At 41.7% G+C, this 17,455-nt stretch overlaps 1 protein-coding gene across 5 annotated transcripts in view; it reads left to right on the top strand.

Annotated features, from left to right (window-relative positions):
- The window catches only part of Dnm3 (dynamin 3), a 448,546-nt gene that overhangs the window by 113,628 nt on the left and 317,463 nt on the right, over window positions 1-17,455 (top strand). For all 5 annotated transcript variants that reach the window (XM_051147697.1, XM_051147696.1, XM_051147695.1 and 2 more), the window contains exons 3-4: window positions 8,144-8,293; window positions 9,495-9,698. In XM_051147697.1, the coding sequence (XP_051003654.1) occupies window positions 8,144-8,293; window positions 9,495-9,698 (354 nt within the window). The remainder of the gene's footprint in view (window positions 1-8,143; window positions 8,294-9,494; window positions 9,699-17,455) is intronic.

The following is a 17,455-nucleotide window of genomic DNA, read 5'->3' as shown; positions in this document are numbered from 1 at the left end:
GGATGTGACAGATAATGTTTCTAGTTCTCTTGGAGCTTATATTGTAGTGGTTGGAGACACTCCATAAATAAATGCAAACAGACAAATCAAACTGAACCACTTCACACAATGACCATGTGTACCAAGCAAGTAACTTAAATAAAGCACGGGAGTGTGACTTCACTTTTCCTGACCAGGAAAGCCTGTCTGAAGGATTCAAATGTTGGATAAGAAACAAAGGACAGTAAACAAGGAACCACAGGTGTGTAAGTGTAGAGGAAGAGCTTTCCTGTTTTTTTGTTTGTTTGTTTTGGTTTTTCGAGACAAGGTTTCTCTGTGTAGCCTTGGCTGTCCTAGACTCTGTAGACCAGGCTGGCCCCGAACTCACAGCAATCCGCCTGCCTCTGCCTCCCGAGTGCTGGGATTAAAGGTGTGCGCCACCGCGCCCCGGCTGGAAGAGCTTTCCTGAAGAGGAACAACGTTGAGAGGGCCTTGCTTGGTTGAGACTGACCCTGCCATGAAAGCTCAGCTCTCCTTACTCCCACCCTGCACCATTGTATCAAATCCTTCTAACGGCAACTATGATTCTCACCCAGTAATGACTCCCTGAGATCGTTTGCATCTTTAGATACTCCCCCCCCCACCGCCCATGCTAAGCTTTCCTTTGTTTACCTTAACAAGACAATTGATTTCTGCTTAGTGTCTGGATCCCACACATCTAACTAACCAACCCATCCTCATAGACCTTTGCCTTTATGCCTGATTTGCATTTTAAAACTGGTATTCCTCGTATATGCAAAGGAGATTCCTTTAAAGAAGGAGGAGTTCTGCAGATGTTCATTAGCTATGTTAGGCATTAGGGAAGGACAGACGCATACAGTGTAGCCTCTGCCTTGGAGGAAATAGGTTTACAGTTGTACAAAGGTATGCTTTATAACCAGAAAAGCAAGCTAATTGTGTTGCGTTTCTTGCTTATGTGAGGCACATGTTCAGCTTTCACTGGAGCCCTTTGCTCGTAAAATGGCATTATCAAAATATTTCAAAAGCTAAGGCTACAGAAAAAAAAAAAAAAAAAAAAAAAAAAAAAAAAAAAAAAAAAAAACCGCTAAAGACCACAATCCTCAGAATAAAGATTGATGAGTGCTTGTATACTGGCTCTCCATAATTGCTGCTTTTCTAGTTAACCTTGAGTAATTGAAACATATACATGATGTCCCCATGGAAGGGGTATATTGGAAACATTTAAATTCTTATGGTCATGCTGTGCTTTTCTCAGACGATTGGAACGATGCCCAGGCACAAACCGCCTCATCTCCCACACAATTTGTCAGTTGTTTAACCTAGCATAATTTGTTTTTCACGACCAGTCAAAATGACAGTGCTAATTGTTGTACAGGGAACCAAAATGAAAAGAGCCATAGCTCTGTTTTTAAGAATATTTCCCCCAATGTCAGTATTATCTGCTATAAAGGATACAGGCTATCCTAACATTAAGAAAATAGGAAAGATATTTAACACTAGGAGTTCTGCTTTGTGAAACTGAAGACACATCGAGGATTTCCATAAGACGGGTTACACTGCCCCACATTAGAATTTCGTGGTACGTTCCTGGGGTTTTGGGCCTCTGCACACACAGCCTTCATCTTTTATCTTGGCTTATGGTGAAGATATTGAATACACTGTCTGTTCAGATCGATTCTGGGCTGAGGCCTGGTATGGCTTCAGAAAGAGATCACTTCATGTAAAAGCATTTGGAGTGAAAAGGACACTGGGACGTAGCAAAAGAGCCTGTCACTGAACACTGCTTTTCTATGGGAAAGAATACATCTCAAAAATCATAAAATGAGATTGTGCCTTGTAGACTTTCTAGCAAAATAGTTTACCACTGTGTACAAAAGTCATAGAAGGCACACACTTGCTTGCCAGGTCCTTAAAATGTCTCACTGTTCAGTGGCTTAAAACATGTTCGGTAATTTAGCTTAGAATCAGCGTTAGAATTTCCTTCCTGCCCACACTGATACAAACCCGCTTTCCCTGAGTGGGGCATTAACTTTTTAATAACTTTGTCATCACTTTGGTAGCTTTGTGATGGCTTTGTCTCTGAGCTTTTCATGTATTTGTATTTTGAACAGTAGGGAAGTAAACGTGATCTTTTATGTTCTGCATTTGCTTACAAAGATTTACTTGGAAATCAAGACACCTTTCGCCGCCCGATTCCTAGCCCGGCCAGCTTCCCCTTCCTAGCACCGGTGGTCAAGTGTACCAAAGCGTTCACGCTGCCTCTGCTCTCCATGTGCATATATATGATCTGCCTGTTAGGTACGGACATCCCTTAACAGCACTGGGTAGCTGGATTTGCTGTTGGGTGGACTTGGATGCTCAGCAGTCTAACCCTATGACTATGAACTGTAGTCATGGGAACTGTGTTTTCCCTGTAAGAAAGTTGGGTGCATGTCTGTCAATTCTCACCATGTGGTTAGGTGCAAAGGGGTGCAGACCTGTAAGTCTCAGATTGAGTACAGGATGGATTATACACAGCTTCTCTCTGAAAACCAATATTCCAAACTGTAAAGCATCAGCGCACTCCACCACCACCCATGCCCCCCGTCCTGTAGATTTGGCTCCATAGGAAAATCCCTGTCACATTGTTTTTTCCTACAGTGCTAGGCAGATCTTGGCCGTTCTCTCTCTCTCTCTCTCTCTCTCTCTCTCTCTCTCTCTCTCTCTCTCTCTCTCTCTCTTTCCCTCTCTTCCTCTCTCTCTCTTCCTGTCTTTCTCTCTCTCCCTCTAATTTATATTGTGATTAGAAATATTATTATTGTACCAATAATAGCCATACTTTATTTTGAAAATTTATATTCATTAAAAATTTAAATTTAAGGTTTATTTAATGTGTATGTGTGTTTTGTCTGTATTTGCATACACGAAGCAGCAATGCCTGCAGAGGCCAGAAGAGGGTGCTGGAAATCTAGAGAACAAGACAAGCCCACCAGCATGTGTAAAGCAGGAAAGAAACAGAGCAGGTTGGGATGAGTGTGACAGGAGTGTGTAACACCCACCTGTGAGGGTGGGAACTTGTCTTCCTTGCCTGAAGTCAATGACTTTAAAAAACATTTCTAGAGTCACCAAGATGGCTCAGTGCTTCCAAGGCTGATGACCCGGAGTTTGCTCCTGGAACTTACATGGCAGAAGGAGAGAACCTACCCCCCAAATTATCCTCTGATACTCCCCCCCCACATGCACACACACATGCACACTCATACACATGCATGCACGTGCACACACACACACACACACACACACACACACACACTCACTAGGAAATTAATGTTTTGTTTTGTTTTGTTTCGTGGGCTCATAGTTAAGAAAACTTAGTGTTCTTGTGGAGAACTGGGGTTCAATTCTCAGCACACACATGTTGACACATCTGTAACTACAGTGTGTGAGCATGTGTGGTGCTGCCAGGGCCCTCTCCTTCCTTTACAACAAATCATAAAAGCTCTGCTGATCATCGGCCTTTAGTTCCTGGCTTCTCAGTTTCCTATGACCCTAACCAAGCCATCCCCTCTCCCACACCTCCACTGTGACAGCTCTTATAACTTCCTGAAGGGCTTCACTTTTTTATTGGACCTCAGCTCACCTCTCCTAAGTTTTCTCTCACCACTCCATCTTGGTTCCTGATTACCACACTGGGGCCCAATGCCCTGAGTGCCTTAGTCCTAACTCTCTCAGTGCTGCCTGAATGTAATGAATATATATATATATATGTATATATCTCTCCACCTCAGACTTCTCCCTGCATGACAGACTCCAGAAATGCAGCCCCAGGCACTTTTGTGCTAATTGGGGGGAAAAAAGCCACCCTCTTTGGCTTCAAGCACTTGACTGCCATCTTCTGGGAATTCTGCAGTCAACACATAGGATTAAACTGAGTGAACAGCAGATGTCCCTTGCTGTGGCCGGTGTGTGGCTAGGTGTGTCCCCACCCAGATTCCTGATTTCTACCCCCTTCCCCATCCTGTCCCAAGCCCGCCCTTTCAGCCTCTTCTATTTCAGAATTCTGGTTGCTGAAGTTGGCTCCTCTAAGTCTGCTGTTGGTACCTCTATCCCGCAGCAGCCCAGCTTAAACCCATCAGCAAATCCTATTTATTTTTCCTTCAAAGTCAATTAGAATTCAACCATTCCTCAACACCCCCACTGTGGTGCCTCTGCTCTAAACCCCTCAACTATGACTTGGATTATTCTAGTGACAGCTTCGTCTCACTGACTCCCCATTGTCTGTCCTTAACACAGCAGCCAGTGTCACTCATTTCAATCACATGGTGTCTTTATCGTAACCCCGCCCTCTGTAGCCTACCATATCACTCAGTGTAAAAACAAAGTCCCTAAAATGACTTTCCATCATCTCCAGGCACATTGGCCATCTTACTCCTCCTCAGCAAGCCCAGAGTGCTTTGGCTTCAGTGACTGTCCTCGAGCTCTTACACACAGAGATAGCTTGCCCCCTCCTAATCTTCAGTCTTTGCTCAAATGCCACTTTATCATATCAAAGAAGTCTTATTGAAACAAAGTTATCACTCCAAATTCTCCCACAATATCTAGCAACCCTATCTTTTTTGTTTTGTTTTGTTGTTGTTTTTGAGACAGGGTTTCCTCTGTGTAGCCCTGGCTGTCCTAGAGTCGCTTTGTAGACCAGGATGGCCTCGAACTCACCCAGATCTGCCTGCCTCTGTCTCCCAAGTGCTGGTATTAAAGGCGTGCGCCACCACACCTGACTGTACCCCCTGTCTTTTATTGTCTGTCTGCCACTGTTAGCATTGAGCAGGTACACATCGCTACTAAGTAACTCCATTAGCTGGTAACCTCATAAGCTTTGAAGTTTCTTTCCCTCTGTTAAACCCCCCTTTGTGCAAGTAGATTTCAATAAAGGGTCAATAAATAACTAAGTAAATAAAGACATCCCAGAATCCATGTGTGGGACACAAAGGCTTCCAATGATCCTGCATACATAGACGCTCTGAGTTCCAAGGTAAAGTTGTTTTCAGGAGTCCGGAAGCTAAATTAAATCTAATTTCCTGTTTTTTGATCACTTCTCCCTGGTGGGGCTGCTTGGTCAGAGCACAGGGGAAGAGGATGTGCTCTAATTGGGGGTGGGGGGTTGGTGGTGGTGGGTCTCCCCTTTTCTCAGGAGTAGGGGAGGGATGAGGGGGAAGAGGAAGGGAGGTAGGACTGGGAGAAGAAGAGGGAGGGGCCTGAGATCTGGATGTAAAGTGCATAAGTAAGTAAATTAATTAAAAAAAAATCTCATTGGTTTTACAACCTTCTGGAAGGGCATCAGTTAGGTTCCCTCAGAAAAAGCAAGTAGGTGCCATCTAGTGGCACTAAAGGAAGCCTGTCCCCCCTTTGTGTCACTCAAATTTTTGTCATTAAATTTGTATTAATTTAAATGACAATTGGAAACAGTTACATAATGTATTGCACACATATTCACTCCTCTTGGCTCTCTTTTGTCCCTGTCATGCTCCTAAAGACACCATTCTTCTCAGCTAACCCCTTGCGCTTTCCTGTCGGATTTCTGTATGTGGGTCTTGTGCCTCCGCTGCCACAGCTGCTGTGTTTCATGATCCCACCAAGCGCGTCATCTCCAGAAGGCAGTGTTTCTAGGAGGCCCCAGCCCTCCAGGTCTTGTGGACTTTCCTACCCCCGCTTCCATGGTGTGCCCTAGGTCTCCAAGGTTGTGATATGGGTTTCCCACTTAGGGAACAGTACTCAACAGTCCTTTAGTCTCTGCATTTTTGACTAGTTATTCTACTCAAGTTTATTAACAGATGAAGATGTGGCCACAATGGAGAGCTCTGAGCTTTCTAATAGTAATAATTAGGATAGCTGCAAGTCCTCAAGAGTGCGTTTCCACAGACTATATTGAACTGGCAAATAAAGAGTTCTATTTTGTTTTAAATTGCTTTCTTTCCAACTCTTCACTGTGTTTGGGGGTGGGGTTCAAATTTAGGGCATTGCTTATGCTAATATTCATACATAATATTTATTTATTGATTGATTGGTTGATTGATTGATTGATTGATTGATTTTGAGATATGATTTCCTTTTTTCCTGTTCATTGGCCTTATTCTTACCTTTGAGACCTCACATTCCTGCAAGTTAAATGGATAATGAAATGAAGCCCCCATCTTCTGACGAATTATATTCTGATAGTAATGGCAGGTTGTAGAGTAAAACTGTAGGAAGAAACAAAGTGATCACTCCAGGACAGACCCTGAGGCCTGATGGACCATGGTGGTGTGTCCACCAACATCGAGAGGACACTCAGCATTTTTCAGAGAGAGAGTGGGATTGCTTATCGTGCAGAGAACCCAAGAAGAAGGGACACATTCTGTGGGTACACACTGATAGGAAAGACAGCACGTGTGCTACTCTGTGACTGTCACTCTAGCGTTTGGAAAGCTAGGTCATTTCAGAGCAGAACTCCTTAGTCCCCCTTCAGGAGGCTTTGTCCTTTCTATGTCCCCTGCCGGGGAGGAGCTGGGAAATGCTTGTCTGCTGGTGGGAGACTAGAGCAGTAGTCAGATAAGCAAGGGCAAATGATGAGAGTCTCAGGAAGAAGGTGACCTCTGAGTGTGCACACTCAGATTAGTTCCTTGATCTCTTCACTTGCCGGAGTGTGCTGCGCAGCACTGGGAGGCAATGGTAAAACCAATGGAATGAGATAAGGAAGCTGATGCCATGTCGGCATAAAGAATTATTTTCCAATTAAAACTGAATTTTAAGCCCTCAAATAATAGGTCAAATCTTTAGTTTGCCCTCGGTGATTGGGCGCAGGCAGAGACTTCTGCCAGGTATTTGTTGACATAATTAAGATTTTGATTTTGATTTCTTCCTTCTTCCTATATGGCAAGAAATGCTTCCCATACTTTCAGTGCTCTGTTGCTGCTCTGCTTCTTGTTTTTCTTACTTCCTGTCTTTTCCTACTCCCTGTCCCTGTCCACTTTTCTATCTCTGCGTGTCCTAGCATTTAAAGTGCAGACTTGTACCCTCCTCCACGAAGCCCATGTTAGCTTTATGGTACTCTCTGTGGCTCTTCAAGTCAGTGCTAAGGTGCTCGATGAGGAGGGGCCACATCCTAAAATGTCCCCATTGGCTTTAGCCAGTTTTGTCGGGTGGATTCTCAATGTCTGTGACAAGGAATGTACAAAGGCTGCCAGTCCTTGCCTCAACTGTCCTTTGAGCCCGAGATGCTCAGCCTTATTGTATGTTTGATGGAACAGTTCTTCAGCTTGGAGAAATGAAAACATCTGCCAGCATTTGTTTACTATTATGACTATTGTAAAGGGTTTTTTTTTTCATAGATATTTCTAGAAATGGGTATCAAAATTGGTAGTATAGCAGTTGGGAGATGTTGGTACGCTTCTCTAATTCCAGTCCTTAGGAGGCCGCTACAGGAATTTAAGACCAGCCTGGACTACATAGCAAATTTCAGGCTAGCCTCGATTACATAGCCAGACATTGCTTAAAAAAAAAAAAAAAAAAACCAAGTGTAATAAAAGAAAAATAATGCCAACCAACCAACCAACAAACAAACCCCTCCATTTTTTGTTATTTATATAGTTATTTTAGTATTCTTTCTTCTGCTATATAGTAATTTTTATTGAGTGAAGGCAAATATGTTTGATGTAATACTTTTTTTCTTGAGAAAACTTCTACAAGTTGATATGGCATTTTGAATAATATGTTGCTAAATCTAAACCACTGCATTTAAAAAGAATCAATCAAATACTGTTTCTAAGTCACCTAGCTTCTGAAGATGTATTTGTATAGCATTGCATTCCATCCTGTTGGAGTGGCAGTGTTGAAGGAGATGCCAACAGTACAGTGTGAGTAGGTAGGTGTTGTGTGCACTCAGGATCTAAGGTCTTTAATAGCAGGGTACCATTTTTTTTTAATCATTTAAGCAGCCACACGTATTTCTGATTTGTTGTGAAAATTAGCAATTGTGCCATTTTTAGAACGTCATCGCCCTGCGTACCTACAGAGCTGCTTTGATAGCTGAGGGACAGCATGAGTGGTTTAATCTGTACTTAAATATGAGATTGTTTCCTTGAAGTAATCGTGACACAAATTCATGCATAACCCTGTTTTTTCGTTTTAGAATATGCTGAATTTCTACATTGCAAAGGAAAAAAATTCACAGATTTTGATGATGTTCGACATGAAATCGAGGCAGAAACAGACCGAGTGACAGGGATGAATAAAGGGATCTCGTCTATACCCATCAACCTACGAGTGTACTCTCCGCACGGTAAGTGTGACATTCGAATCTGCACGATTCTCCTTAGACAGTTTCACTGGACAAATTCACGTGCATCGTGGGGCAGCAAACAGTTCGGGGTCTCTGGGATGTTGGGGTCCTGATGCCTCCATTACAGCTCAAAGAGTTCAGACTGGAGAGACTGATAACATTGTAATTGACTTGGGAATTGGGAAAAATCCTTTATTTTTATTAACATTTTCAGAAATGAGAAATTACAAGGTGGCCACATGAAAACTTCCTTTTTTATTATTATTATTATCTTCAGACTGTGCCAAAAATTTTTAGAGGTATTTATTTGATCTTTCCTTGTTGTTCTTCCTGTAGTATCTTTATAGTTTTATTTATTTTATTCCTGAGAAACAAGTGTGATTAAAAAAAAAGATTTATTTATTTATGTATAGTATGCTCTGCCTGCATGTACACCTGCACACCAAAAGAGGGCACCAGATCTCATTATACGTGGTTGTGAGCCACCATGTGGTTGCTGGGAATTGAGCTCAGGACCTTTGGAAGAGCAGCCAGTACTCTTAACCTCTGAGTCATCTCTCTAGTCCCTAAAGTGTGATTTTTTCCCCCTAGACGGTCAGTATGAGTTCCCATAAGGACTTAGTACTCACGTCAAGGGGACAGTAGTCAGGTTGGACTGGAGTCACCTTATCACTGCCTGCTTATCATAGCCCGTTCCCTCCACTCAAAGCACCACAAATGGCTCACAGCTTCCCCACAGGCTAAGTGGCTAACCTCCTGCAAATAACATATGATGCTTTCAAAGGGTAGGGGGACTGCTACTCAGAGAATTTTTATACCACTTGAAGGCGATGCACAAGACTGGCAGACAGCATATGCATTTAATGTTCGGTCTTTCAATTATAGCCGCCTAGCTATGACAGCTAGGGTATGAGAGCTCTCTCAGCGAACTGGTAGGCATATAAATCAATGCCTTTCAGATTATGTTAAGATGATCATTTGGCTCAGCACAGTCATGTAAAAATAGAGAAAACTGGCGAGCTCATTTTGTATGCAATGCTTTTCCTTCTCCCCACTTGCAGTGTAGTCATTCACGTACACAACATGTAAAGATGAGCTAAGTGGCAGATGGCGCAGCTACCTGCGGTGTCCCTTAGGCCAGCTCCTGGGTGTCTCTTAGACAGAAGGTATCTGTAAGACTCTCCCATTCTTTCACACACAGTGTTAAATCTAACGCTCATCGACTTGCCTGGAATAACGAAAGTGCCCGTGGGAGACCAGCCACCAGATATTGAGTATCAGATCAGAGATATGATTATGCAGTTCATCACCAGGGAGAACTGTCTGATCCTGGCCGTCACCCCAGCCAACACAGATCTCGCAAACTCGGATGCGCTGAAGCTAGCCAAAGAAGTTGATCCTCAAGGTGAGTGTGTGACCGTTGTGATGGGGAGGAATCTTTGGAAGAATGCAGTGTGCGTACAGGTAGCCCAAATTCTCCTGACTTGATTTCAGAAAATTTAACAAGGTTAATGTTGCTAAATGTTTTCAGATGCTGGAAGAAGAATAAATAGGAAATAGAGTCAAACACTACATAATTAAAAATAACATTAAATGAAATCCAGGAACATAGACAGTTTCAAACCTCATAAAATAAACTTCCACAACAGAGAGACTCTGTTTACTGAGCTATTGAAGGAGCTTCCCAAGTGTCTCCATGACAACACTTTCTGTTGTCTTTTATTCACAGTTTCTTGAAAGTAGAAAATGTAAACAACAACAACAATAACAAAACACATAACAGATTATTTAGTTTGTATTTATTTGATATACAGTTTAAAGCCAGGGACCTTTTTCTTGCTATTTGTATGTCAGAATCCAGAAAAGTCTCTTTCTTAGGCTGATGTTTTAATTGTTCCTTTCTCCGAGTTGAGAAATTTCAATCTTCAATCTTTGTTTTTAATTCTTACTGTTTCTTATTTTCTCCTTTGAACTATTCCTCTTCTAATGTACACTTCTCAATCTTTTTTTTTCTAGACATTTGTATGATTTAGTCACCTAGATTTCCTCCTCTAATTAATTTTCCATTTGGGTAGGATTTTTGAAGTTCCAAGAGCATTTTCTTATTTTATGCATGTTATTTTTATGTTTTACAAATCGCAGACTGCTCTTGGTTTCATGAGTGCAATGATAAAGGATTTTAATTAGAACCTTTGCAGATTCTTCCTTTATAATGCACTTAATCTCTGAGTGTGTCGTTTCCTGGTTGCCTTGGTCTCTGTCTTGGATGTTAGAGGCCTTCGTCAAATATGCGGTGACTTTCTGCTGCTTGTTCCTTGATGAGAGTGGAACACTGAAAAGCTGATGCATGTGCAAGATTGGAATCCATGACCCAGTGGGCTTTCCATACAGCAATTGGGCTGTAGCCTGGCCATTTTTGTTAGTAGGATTTCTGAGCTGCTAGAATCGATAATTTCTCTAGGGTCTAGGGTAGACCATACACCCAATGTGTTTGAAGCCAAGAGGGAGAATGCACCATTAAGATGAAAGGAAAATAGTTTTCATCACTGGGCATCATATATAGATTTTACTAATGTCTCTGACTTCATATGACATCACCTAATGTCTGAGTCTGAAGACCATGTGACTCAGCTTCTTCTGAAAGCCACTGGATCCTCCCCTGAGGTTGAGGAAGCAGCTGTGCATTATGGGAGGTACAGGAAGGGTCTAGAGCCCTAACAGTGACCTGCACAAACCATCTCTCTGATCTTCAGCTTTGTCTATGTCCCTGCAGCTCCAATTCTGGAGCTTTTCTCAAGTTCTGAAATAACAGTTGGTTTGTTTCTGTTTGGCTTTCTCCAGCATCCTTGAGATGAGGGCTTAGAAGAGTGCAGATGAAGGCTATCAATGCCCAGATAAGGCCCCAAATCAGGACTCTTTCTCCAGCACCACTGCCTCAGGAGAGTCAGCCTGTAGATACTGACTGCAGCTACTGTTACTTGTTTGGTTGGCACTTTTCCTGAATGAGCGTTTTCTGCTGTAGGCAGCCACTCCAGCCTTGCTCAGTTCCCTTCACAGATGCCTAATAACTCTACAGCAATTTCCTTATATCAGAGTCAACAGCTCTCCCAGACTCACTGTATGTATATGGCACCAAGGCTCCAAGTCTACTGCCCCTCCTTTTCCTTAACTTTCTGTTAACACAGAGTCCAGAAGGTGAAAATTTAGAGGTTTCCCAGGTCTGTTCTAATTATGCTTATGTACAGATATCGTAAAGGCCCTTGTGAACTCCTCATCCCAAACTTTTCTTTTTTTTTTTTTCTTTTTTTTTGTTTCGATACTTCTTTGTCCCACTTGTTCTCACTGCCTGAAGCAGCTACAGTGTTAAAGGACTGCCACTGATTGTTTTTGACAAATAGTCTCTGGGGTAGAGGCCTTCCATACGAAGTAGGATCTGAGTCAGGTTAAATAAGGAAAAGCTATGGGGGTGGCAATTTTTAGGGAATTATTCTACAGGATAAATAATAGCAATCATTTTGAAATTGTATTTTGGTACTCCCCAGCCCTGTATGCCTTGTTTGGGCTCACCAAGAAGCCAGTTTTCACTCTGGTGACAGAGGTTTTGGATTTCAAGATGAATACAGTGCAGGGGGCCTGAGATGGCACCAGAGCAGGCTGATATACCACCCAGCATGCCATTTTTTTAACGGAGATTCATCTGTTTTTCTGGGATAAATGCCCTTCAGATCATTTCGAGCCTGTTTTTAATTAAGCAGCTTTGAAAAAGTGTATTTTGGCATTTTTGGCAATGTTCTTTCTTAGTGCTTCAGGGAAGATGGCCTTTTCAGAGGTATTTACTCTAGTATTCCCACAGACATCCTTCATTCTGCACATTTGCAATAGCCAGAAGTTTTCCATGTGAATGCCTCTGAGTTACGCGGTGAGGACAGTCTAGTTGTGACATCTGTTCCCCTGTTGGCCCTCAGGGTTGATTTGCCTTGTCTCTCCTCACCATGCCATATATATCTTTTCTAAAAACTTGCCCTTGGCTAACTGAAAAATTTGACCTATTTAGACCACAAGGGGCTATTTTTTATTCAAGGGTATCCGAACTAGAATTATATGCACCAAGACACAAAATTATACAGTTTTTTCCCCAAGAGGTGGTTTATTTTAGACAGTTTTGCTTTATACACAGAAAAGTCATTTTCATCAAAATATGACTGAAGGTTATTAAACTACATAGTTGATTAAAAGTGTTTGTTGAAAAGTTAATTATAAATTATGTGAATTATCATGTTTAAAACAGATACATCTGGAAAAGAGACATAATATGTAGTATGCATATTTCAGGGGTTAAGGGTCTTGAGACAATCTTGGGTTTAGGGGGGTCCCCTATGGCAGTGACTTGTATCATTATAGACAGACAAAGAAAAGGATATTTGAGACACAGAGAGGCAGGGAAGAAAGTCATATTAAAGAGAGAGGGTAGAGTTATGTTACCACAGGCAAAAAACAAAAAACAACAACAACAACAACAAAAGATGACTGAATTCACAAGGACTTGGAAGAGACAAGGAAAGATCCTTCCCTAGAGACTGGAAGGAATGAGGCATGGCTGGTACCTTGGCTTTTGACTCACATTTTCTAGAATTTCAGGACAACAAATTCCTGTTGTTTTAACCTTCCAGTTTGTTACAACAGGCCTAAGGGATGGATTAGGGTAATATCTGGAGGCTTGAGCTTTCAGATGTGATCATTTAGGGCATGAACACATATAGAAAAAAGAGGCGGGCCAGAGAAGAACCTGGAAGACCTCCAGTAACAGAAGAGAAATGAAGTCACGGAGAAGTGGCAGAGAACCAAGTAGATACTGGATGCTAGAAAGTAAGACAACGATCTTTAAGAAGGATAATGATATTGGTTTTGCCAAATTCTATCGTAAGGTTAAGAAGAGTGATATGGTAGGTAGACCAACCAGTTATACAGCTCAAAAATGGTGAGGAAGCCCAATGACACAGTCAGAAATAGAACATGGGTGCCGGTGGCTCTAGGATAATGACATTATTCTATGATGTAACGAAGTGGCCTACATTCTTCCAAAAGACATAAAAGGGAGGGCACCATATGTCTTTGCTTCTCTTCTTCAGCCAAGTCATCACAATCTATGTTCAACCTTGGGTCAAAACTGCCCATAAGTGCTGCAAAGCTGCTTCCCTGTGTGAGTAGCCTTCTTAGCTCAGCATTCATTCCCACTGATAGGTTTAGAGGATGCAGTGGCAAACAGAAAGAAAGCAACATTGAAATAGCCTTGTGTCATCACTACCTCTAGTCTTGGTATATATGCCAGAATTCTATGTTCTCTACTAATGAAAATGGGCCTGGAAAGCTGGCCATTGAGTTTGGAACATAAGAGTCCTTGGTGGCATTAGCAAGAAGTGTGTGGTAAGAAAACATCCTTAGGGTTTAAGAAGTGTTGAACATGTGGAAATAGACAAGAACTAGAGTTAGAATTTTTAAGTTTTACTGTAAACAGAAGGAAGAGTGCAGCGGCCGTGGTAGTGAGGGATTAAGAGGACATTCTGAAATATAGGAGATGTCACAACATCCTTGTGTGTTGAGATGGGAATAATTGATGAGAGAGGCAGTTGATAAGTTAAATGCAGAGAAGATAAAGACAAGATAAACAGACTAGGCAAATTCTTGACTTAGGGAAGTGGGGATGAGATACACTGTACCCATCCAAGTCCTGGTTACAGGAGAAGATTGTATTGTTTCCATTTTAACAGTATGAAAGGTGAGATATAGATGCAGATGATAGAGGCTCAGAGGTTGATTAGTGGGGAGATACCTTTAAAAGTCACATTAAGATTATTTATGGTGGCTTAAGGGACTCCTCTCCTAATAGGTTTTAACAGTTGTATAATAGTGACACTGTGTTTACCCTTCTGTTCAGCATGTGTTTCTGTTACCAGTGGGCACCTGTGTTTTATAGGTTCACCTATACCTTAAGTGGGGCAATTCAATTCATTATCAAGCGACACTCCCATTTTGTGGTGGTATTGATTTATTACTTGGACACAAGCCCATTACCTAAGATGACTGTCACTGCCTTTTTTTTTTTTTTTTAATCTTTGGGGCACAGCAGAATTTTAGCACTACCCATCAAGCTTGTCATCTGCAATAGAGGGCTGCTCAAAGGCCTTACCAGAAGGCAGATGTGCTTGGAGACTCCTATCATGGTGATTTAGTTCACAGCCAAATGAATTTCATTTCTGATTCTAGCATGGCTACATGCCTTCTCGGAGTATAAAATCAGCCCATGAAAAATGTTAGCCCTCTGGCTGGAAAAGTGGAATTCATTTTTCTCTTGAGATAATTTGTGAATTGAACAAGAATTAACATTACTTAGCTACTTATCAGGAGGCTAGTTTTCGTTGGTTTATGGAGGCATGTTGTTGTATGTCTTCATCCTTCTCTTCTTTCCCCTCCCCCCTTTCTCTTCCTCCCTCTCTCCTCTCCCCTCCTGTCTTCCACTTTAATCTAGCAAAGCTGAAGTCCATGCCTGCTGTAAGCTGATGTAGCCCTCGGCACTGTTTAGCAAGCATCCCTCTGTTGTCTCATCAGAGAGAACCCTGGATGCTAAGCTGAGAAGAAACTTCCCATACCTGGCAATGCAGTCAACCCTCATGATAAAATGAATATATTTATAAGTAAGATATATAGGAATGCTCCAAGCAGAAAACCTGTTTTTCTGGCACTGTATTTGTTTCTGCATCCATTCTTTCCTCAAAATTAGATTCCCATCTTTACCTTGAGATCTTGCTTTGATTACATGCTCAAGTTATAGACTTGTAGACAATAGACATGCCAAATTTGATAGAGGAAAGACCATGAGGCCTCAACCCTACACAAAGAACTACAGGTTACTAAGGAATGCTGAGGGGGGGGGAAATTATCTTCCTCTGAGAGAAGCACACTGGTTTTCCAGTACTGAATGGTCAGCCCTGAAAACATACATACAAATAACATCATATAGCCTGAGCAGGTTTTAAGAAACACACGCACGCACGCACGCACGCACGCACGCACGCACGCACACATGCACGCACCACCATGAGTTTGAAAGAGAGCAAGGAAGGGCATACATGAGGCTTTTGAAAGAGGAAAAGGAGAGGAGAAATGAAGTTATTATATTGTAATTTAAAATAAAAGTAAAAAGAAATTTAATATAAATAAAAATATAGTAATATGAATATAAATAAATATCACTGATGTTAAATTAATAGATCTGAGTATATGCATTGCTGTTTAAAGAGAAATAGTGTATGTAATATATTTTACCTGTAAGAATTCAGTTTTGAGCTTATTTATAAAAGGAATGAAAACTATAAAGTGCTAAGAATATTGGCTAAAATCAAAAGATATGTGCTTTTTGAAAAATTGTTTAATTCCTTCTGTCCAGTTATTCATCTTTTTACATTGAGCATTTACCAGGCTTGAACAAGGAAAAAAAAATTAGGCGTCTTCCCTATAGACATCAAGGGCCTCAAACACATAAGATTTAAAATTTCCATGTGAAGTTTCATAGGAGGCAGCTGGATTATATCATTGTTAGACACCAAAGTCTGAGTCATGAGACGTTTAATGCATGCTAATACTTTACATTGTAGACACTTTATTTCACGTGTTTTACTCCATGTAATTGGGGCTTATGCCTATACAATTCAGATAAGTTTAAATCTGATGCTCTCAGTCAGCACATTTGCAAAGCGGTAAGTCATCTCCCTCAAGAACAACCTTGCCTAAGAGCAGTGAAGAACTTTGATCTCAGTCTCTGAAAAAAGCATCTTATAGACCAGCAAGATGGCTCTCTGGGTGTCCCTCTGACCCAAGATAAAACTCTCAAAAGCTGTCGCTGACCTTCCATTTGCATACTCTGACACACGCACACACACTCACATGCACAAGAATGCTAAAATGAAAATAAAGGCTAAGAGACAGAGAAGTGCTCTGTATATCATTTAGAACTGAGTGTATGGCGGCTGGTCTTCAGTGTCAACTTGGCACACTCGAGCAGAGGGCGTCTCACCTGTGGAACGGCCTCCCTCAGATTGCTCTGCCGGCATGTCCGTGGTGGCAAACTCCTGACTGCCAAGTAATATAGGAGGACCCAGCCCACTGTAGGGAGTACCATATCTCGGCAGGTGGACCTGAGCTAAGACAGCAGCTCTCCTTGAGCCTGAGTTGGGTCCAATAAGTAGTGTTCCTCTCTGGTTTCTGGTCTGTAACGTTTAAGCTGACCGACATACTTTCCTCCCTAAATTACCCTTGCTCAGGGCTTTACCACAGGAACAGAAAGCAAGCAGAGACATACCATAATAAAGTTTTCCCCAGAAACAAATTTTAAATAATGATGCATATTTTGTGCATTGTCTTTTTGGTTGGGGAAATAAGATGGCCCAGGTCATAAAACATGAATATGTTTGGAGTTTGAGAGAGAGAGGAGGGGGGGAGAGAAAGATATATTTGGATTATTTAAAAAATAAGAACAAAGAAGCAAAATTTGACAGTGTAAATATGCTGTTTTAAGATGGAACTTGTCAGTGTAGAAGCCCAGAAAGGTGTGGGCCACTAGTACCAATATATTCGTTCCTTTGCCACTGGGGGTCACTGTAAAGACGCGGTGGGAAGAAGTTTCAGTGCTTGCTGAGCTGCTCTGTGGAGTCAGCATCTAAAAACTTAACACCGAAAAGGAAATGCTGTTCGCAGGAAAGGCTGAAAGAGAAAGAAGAAAGAATGCTTAAAAAATATGTCCTCCTATTTCTGCTGATTTAACTGCCAGTTAGTAACGTGAATATTTTCTCAGAACTTCTCTTTACAGCAATGTAAGTTATAGCAAACGGAGAACACTTAATTAAGGTGACCTTACTGTTGTTACAGAGTAATTGTGCCATCAGGGCTTTCTCTTTTCAAAATTCAAATTCAAAATTAGGCTGAAACCGGGCCTGGTTTCACGGGCAGGTAAGACCAACTAGTTAGAGGTTCAGGCAAAAAGATCACAAAGTCAAGACCTGCCTCGGTGACAAAACCAACTGAAGTCCATCCAGCTGAGGCAGCGCAGGAAGGCCCCTTCTAAAAATGACAAAGAAAAGAAAAACTCAAGGGAAGGAGAAAAGGGAA

This window comes from Acomys russatus, chromosome 6, assembly GCF_903995435.1.
Source record: "Acomys russatus chromosome 6, mAcoRus1.1, whole genome shotgun sequence".
NCBI lineage: Eukaryota > Metazoa > Chordata > Mammalia > Rodentia > Muridae > Acomys > Acomys russatus.
The sequence above is the reverse complement of the archived record's forward strand: the minus strand, read 5'-3'. Positions and strand labels throughout refer to the sequence as shown.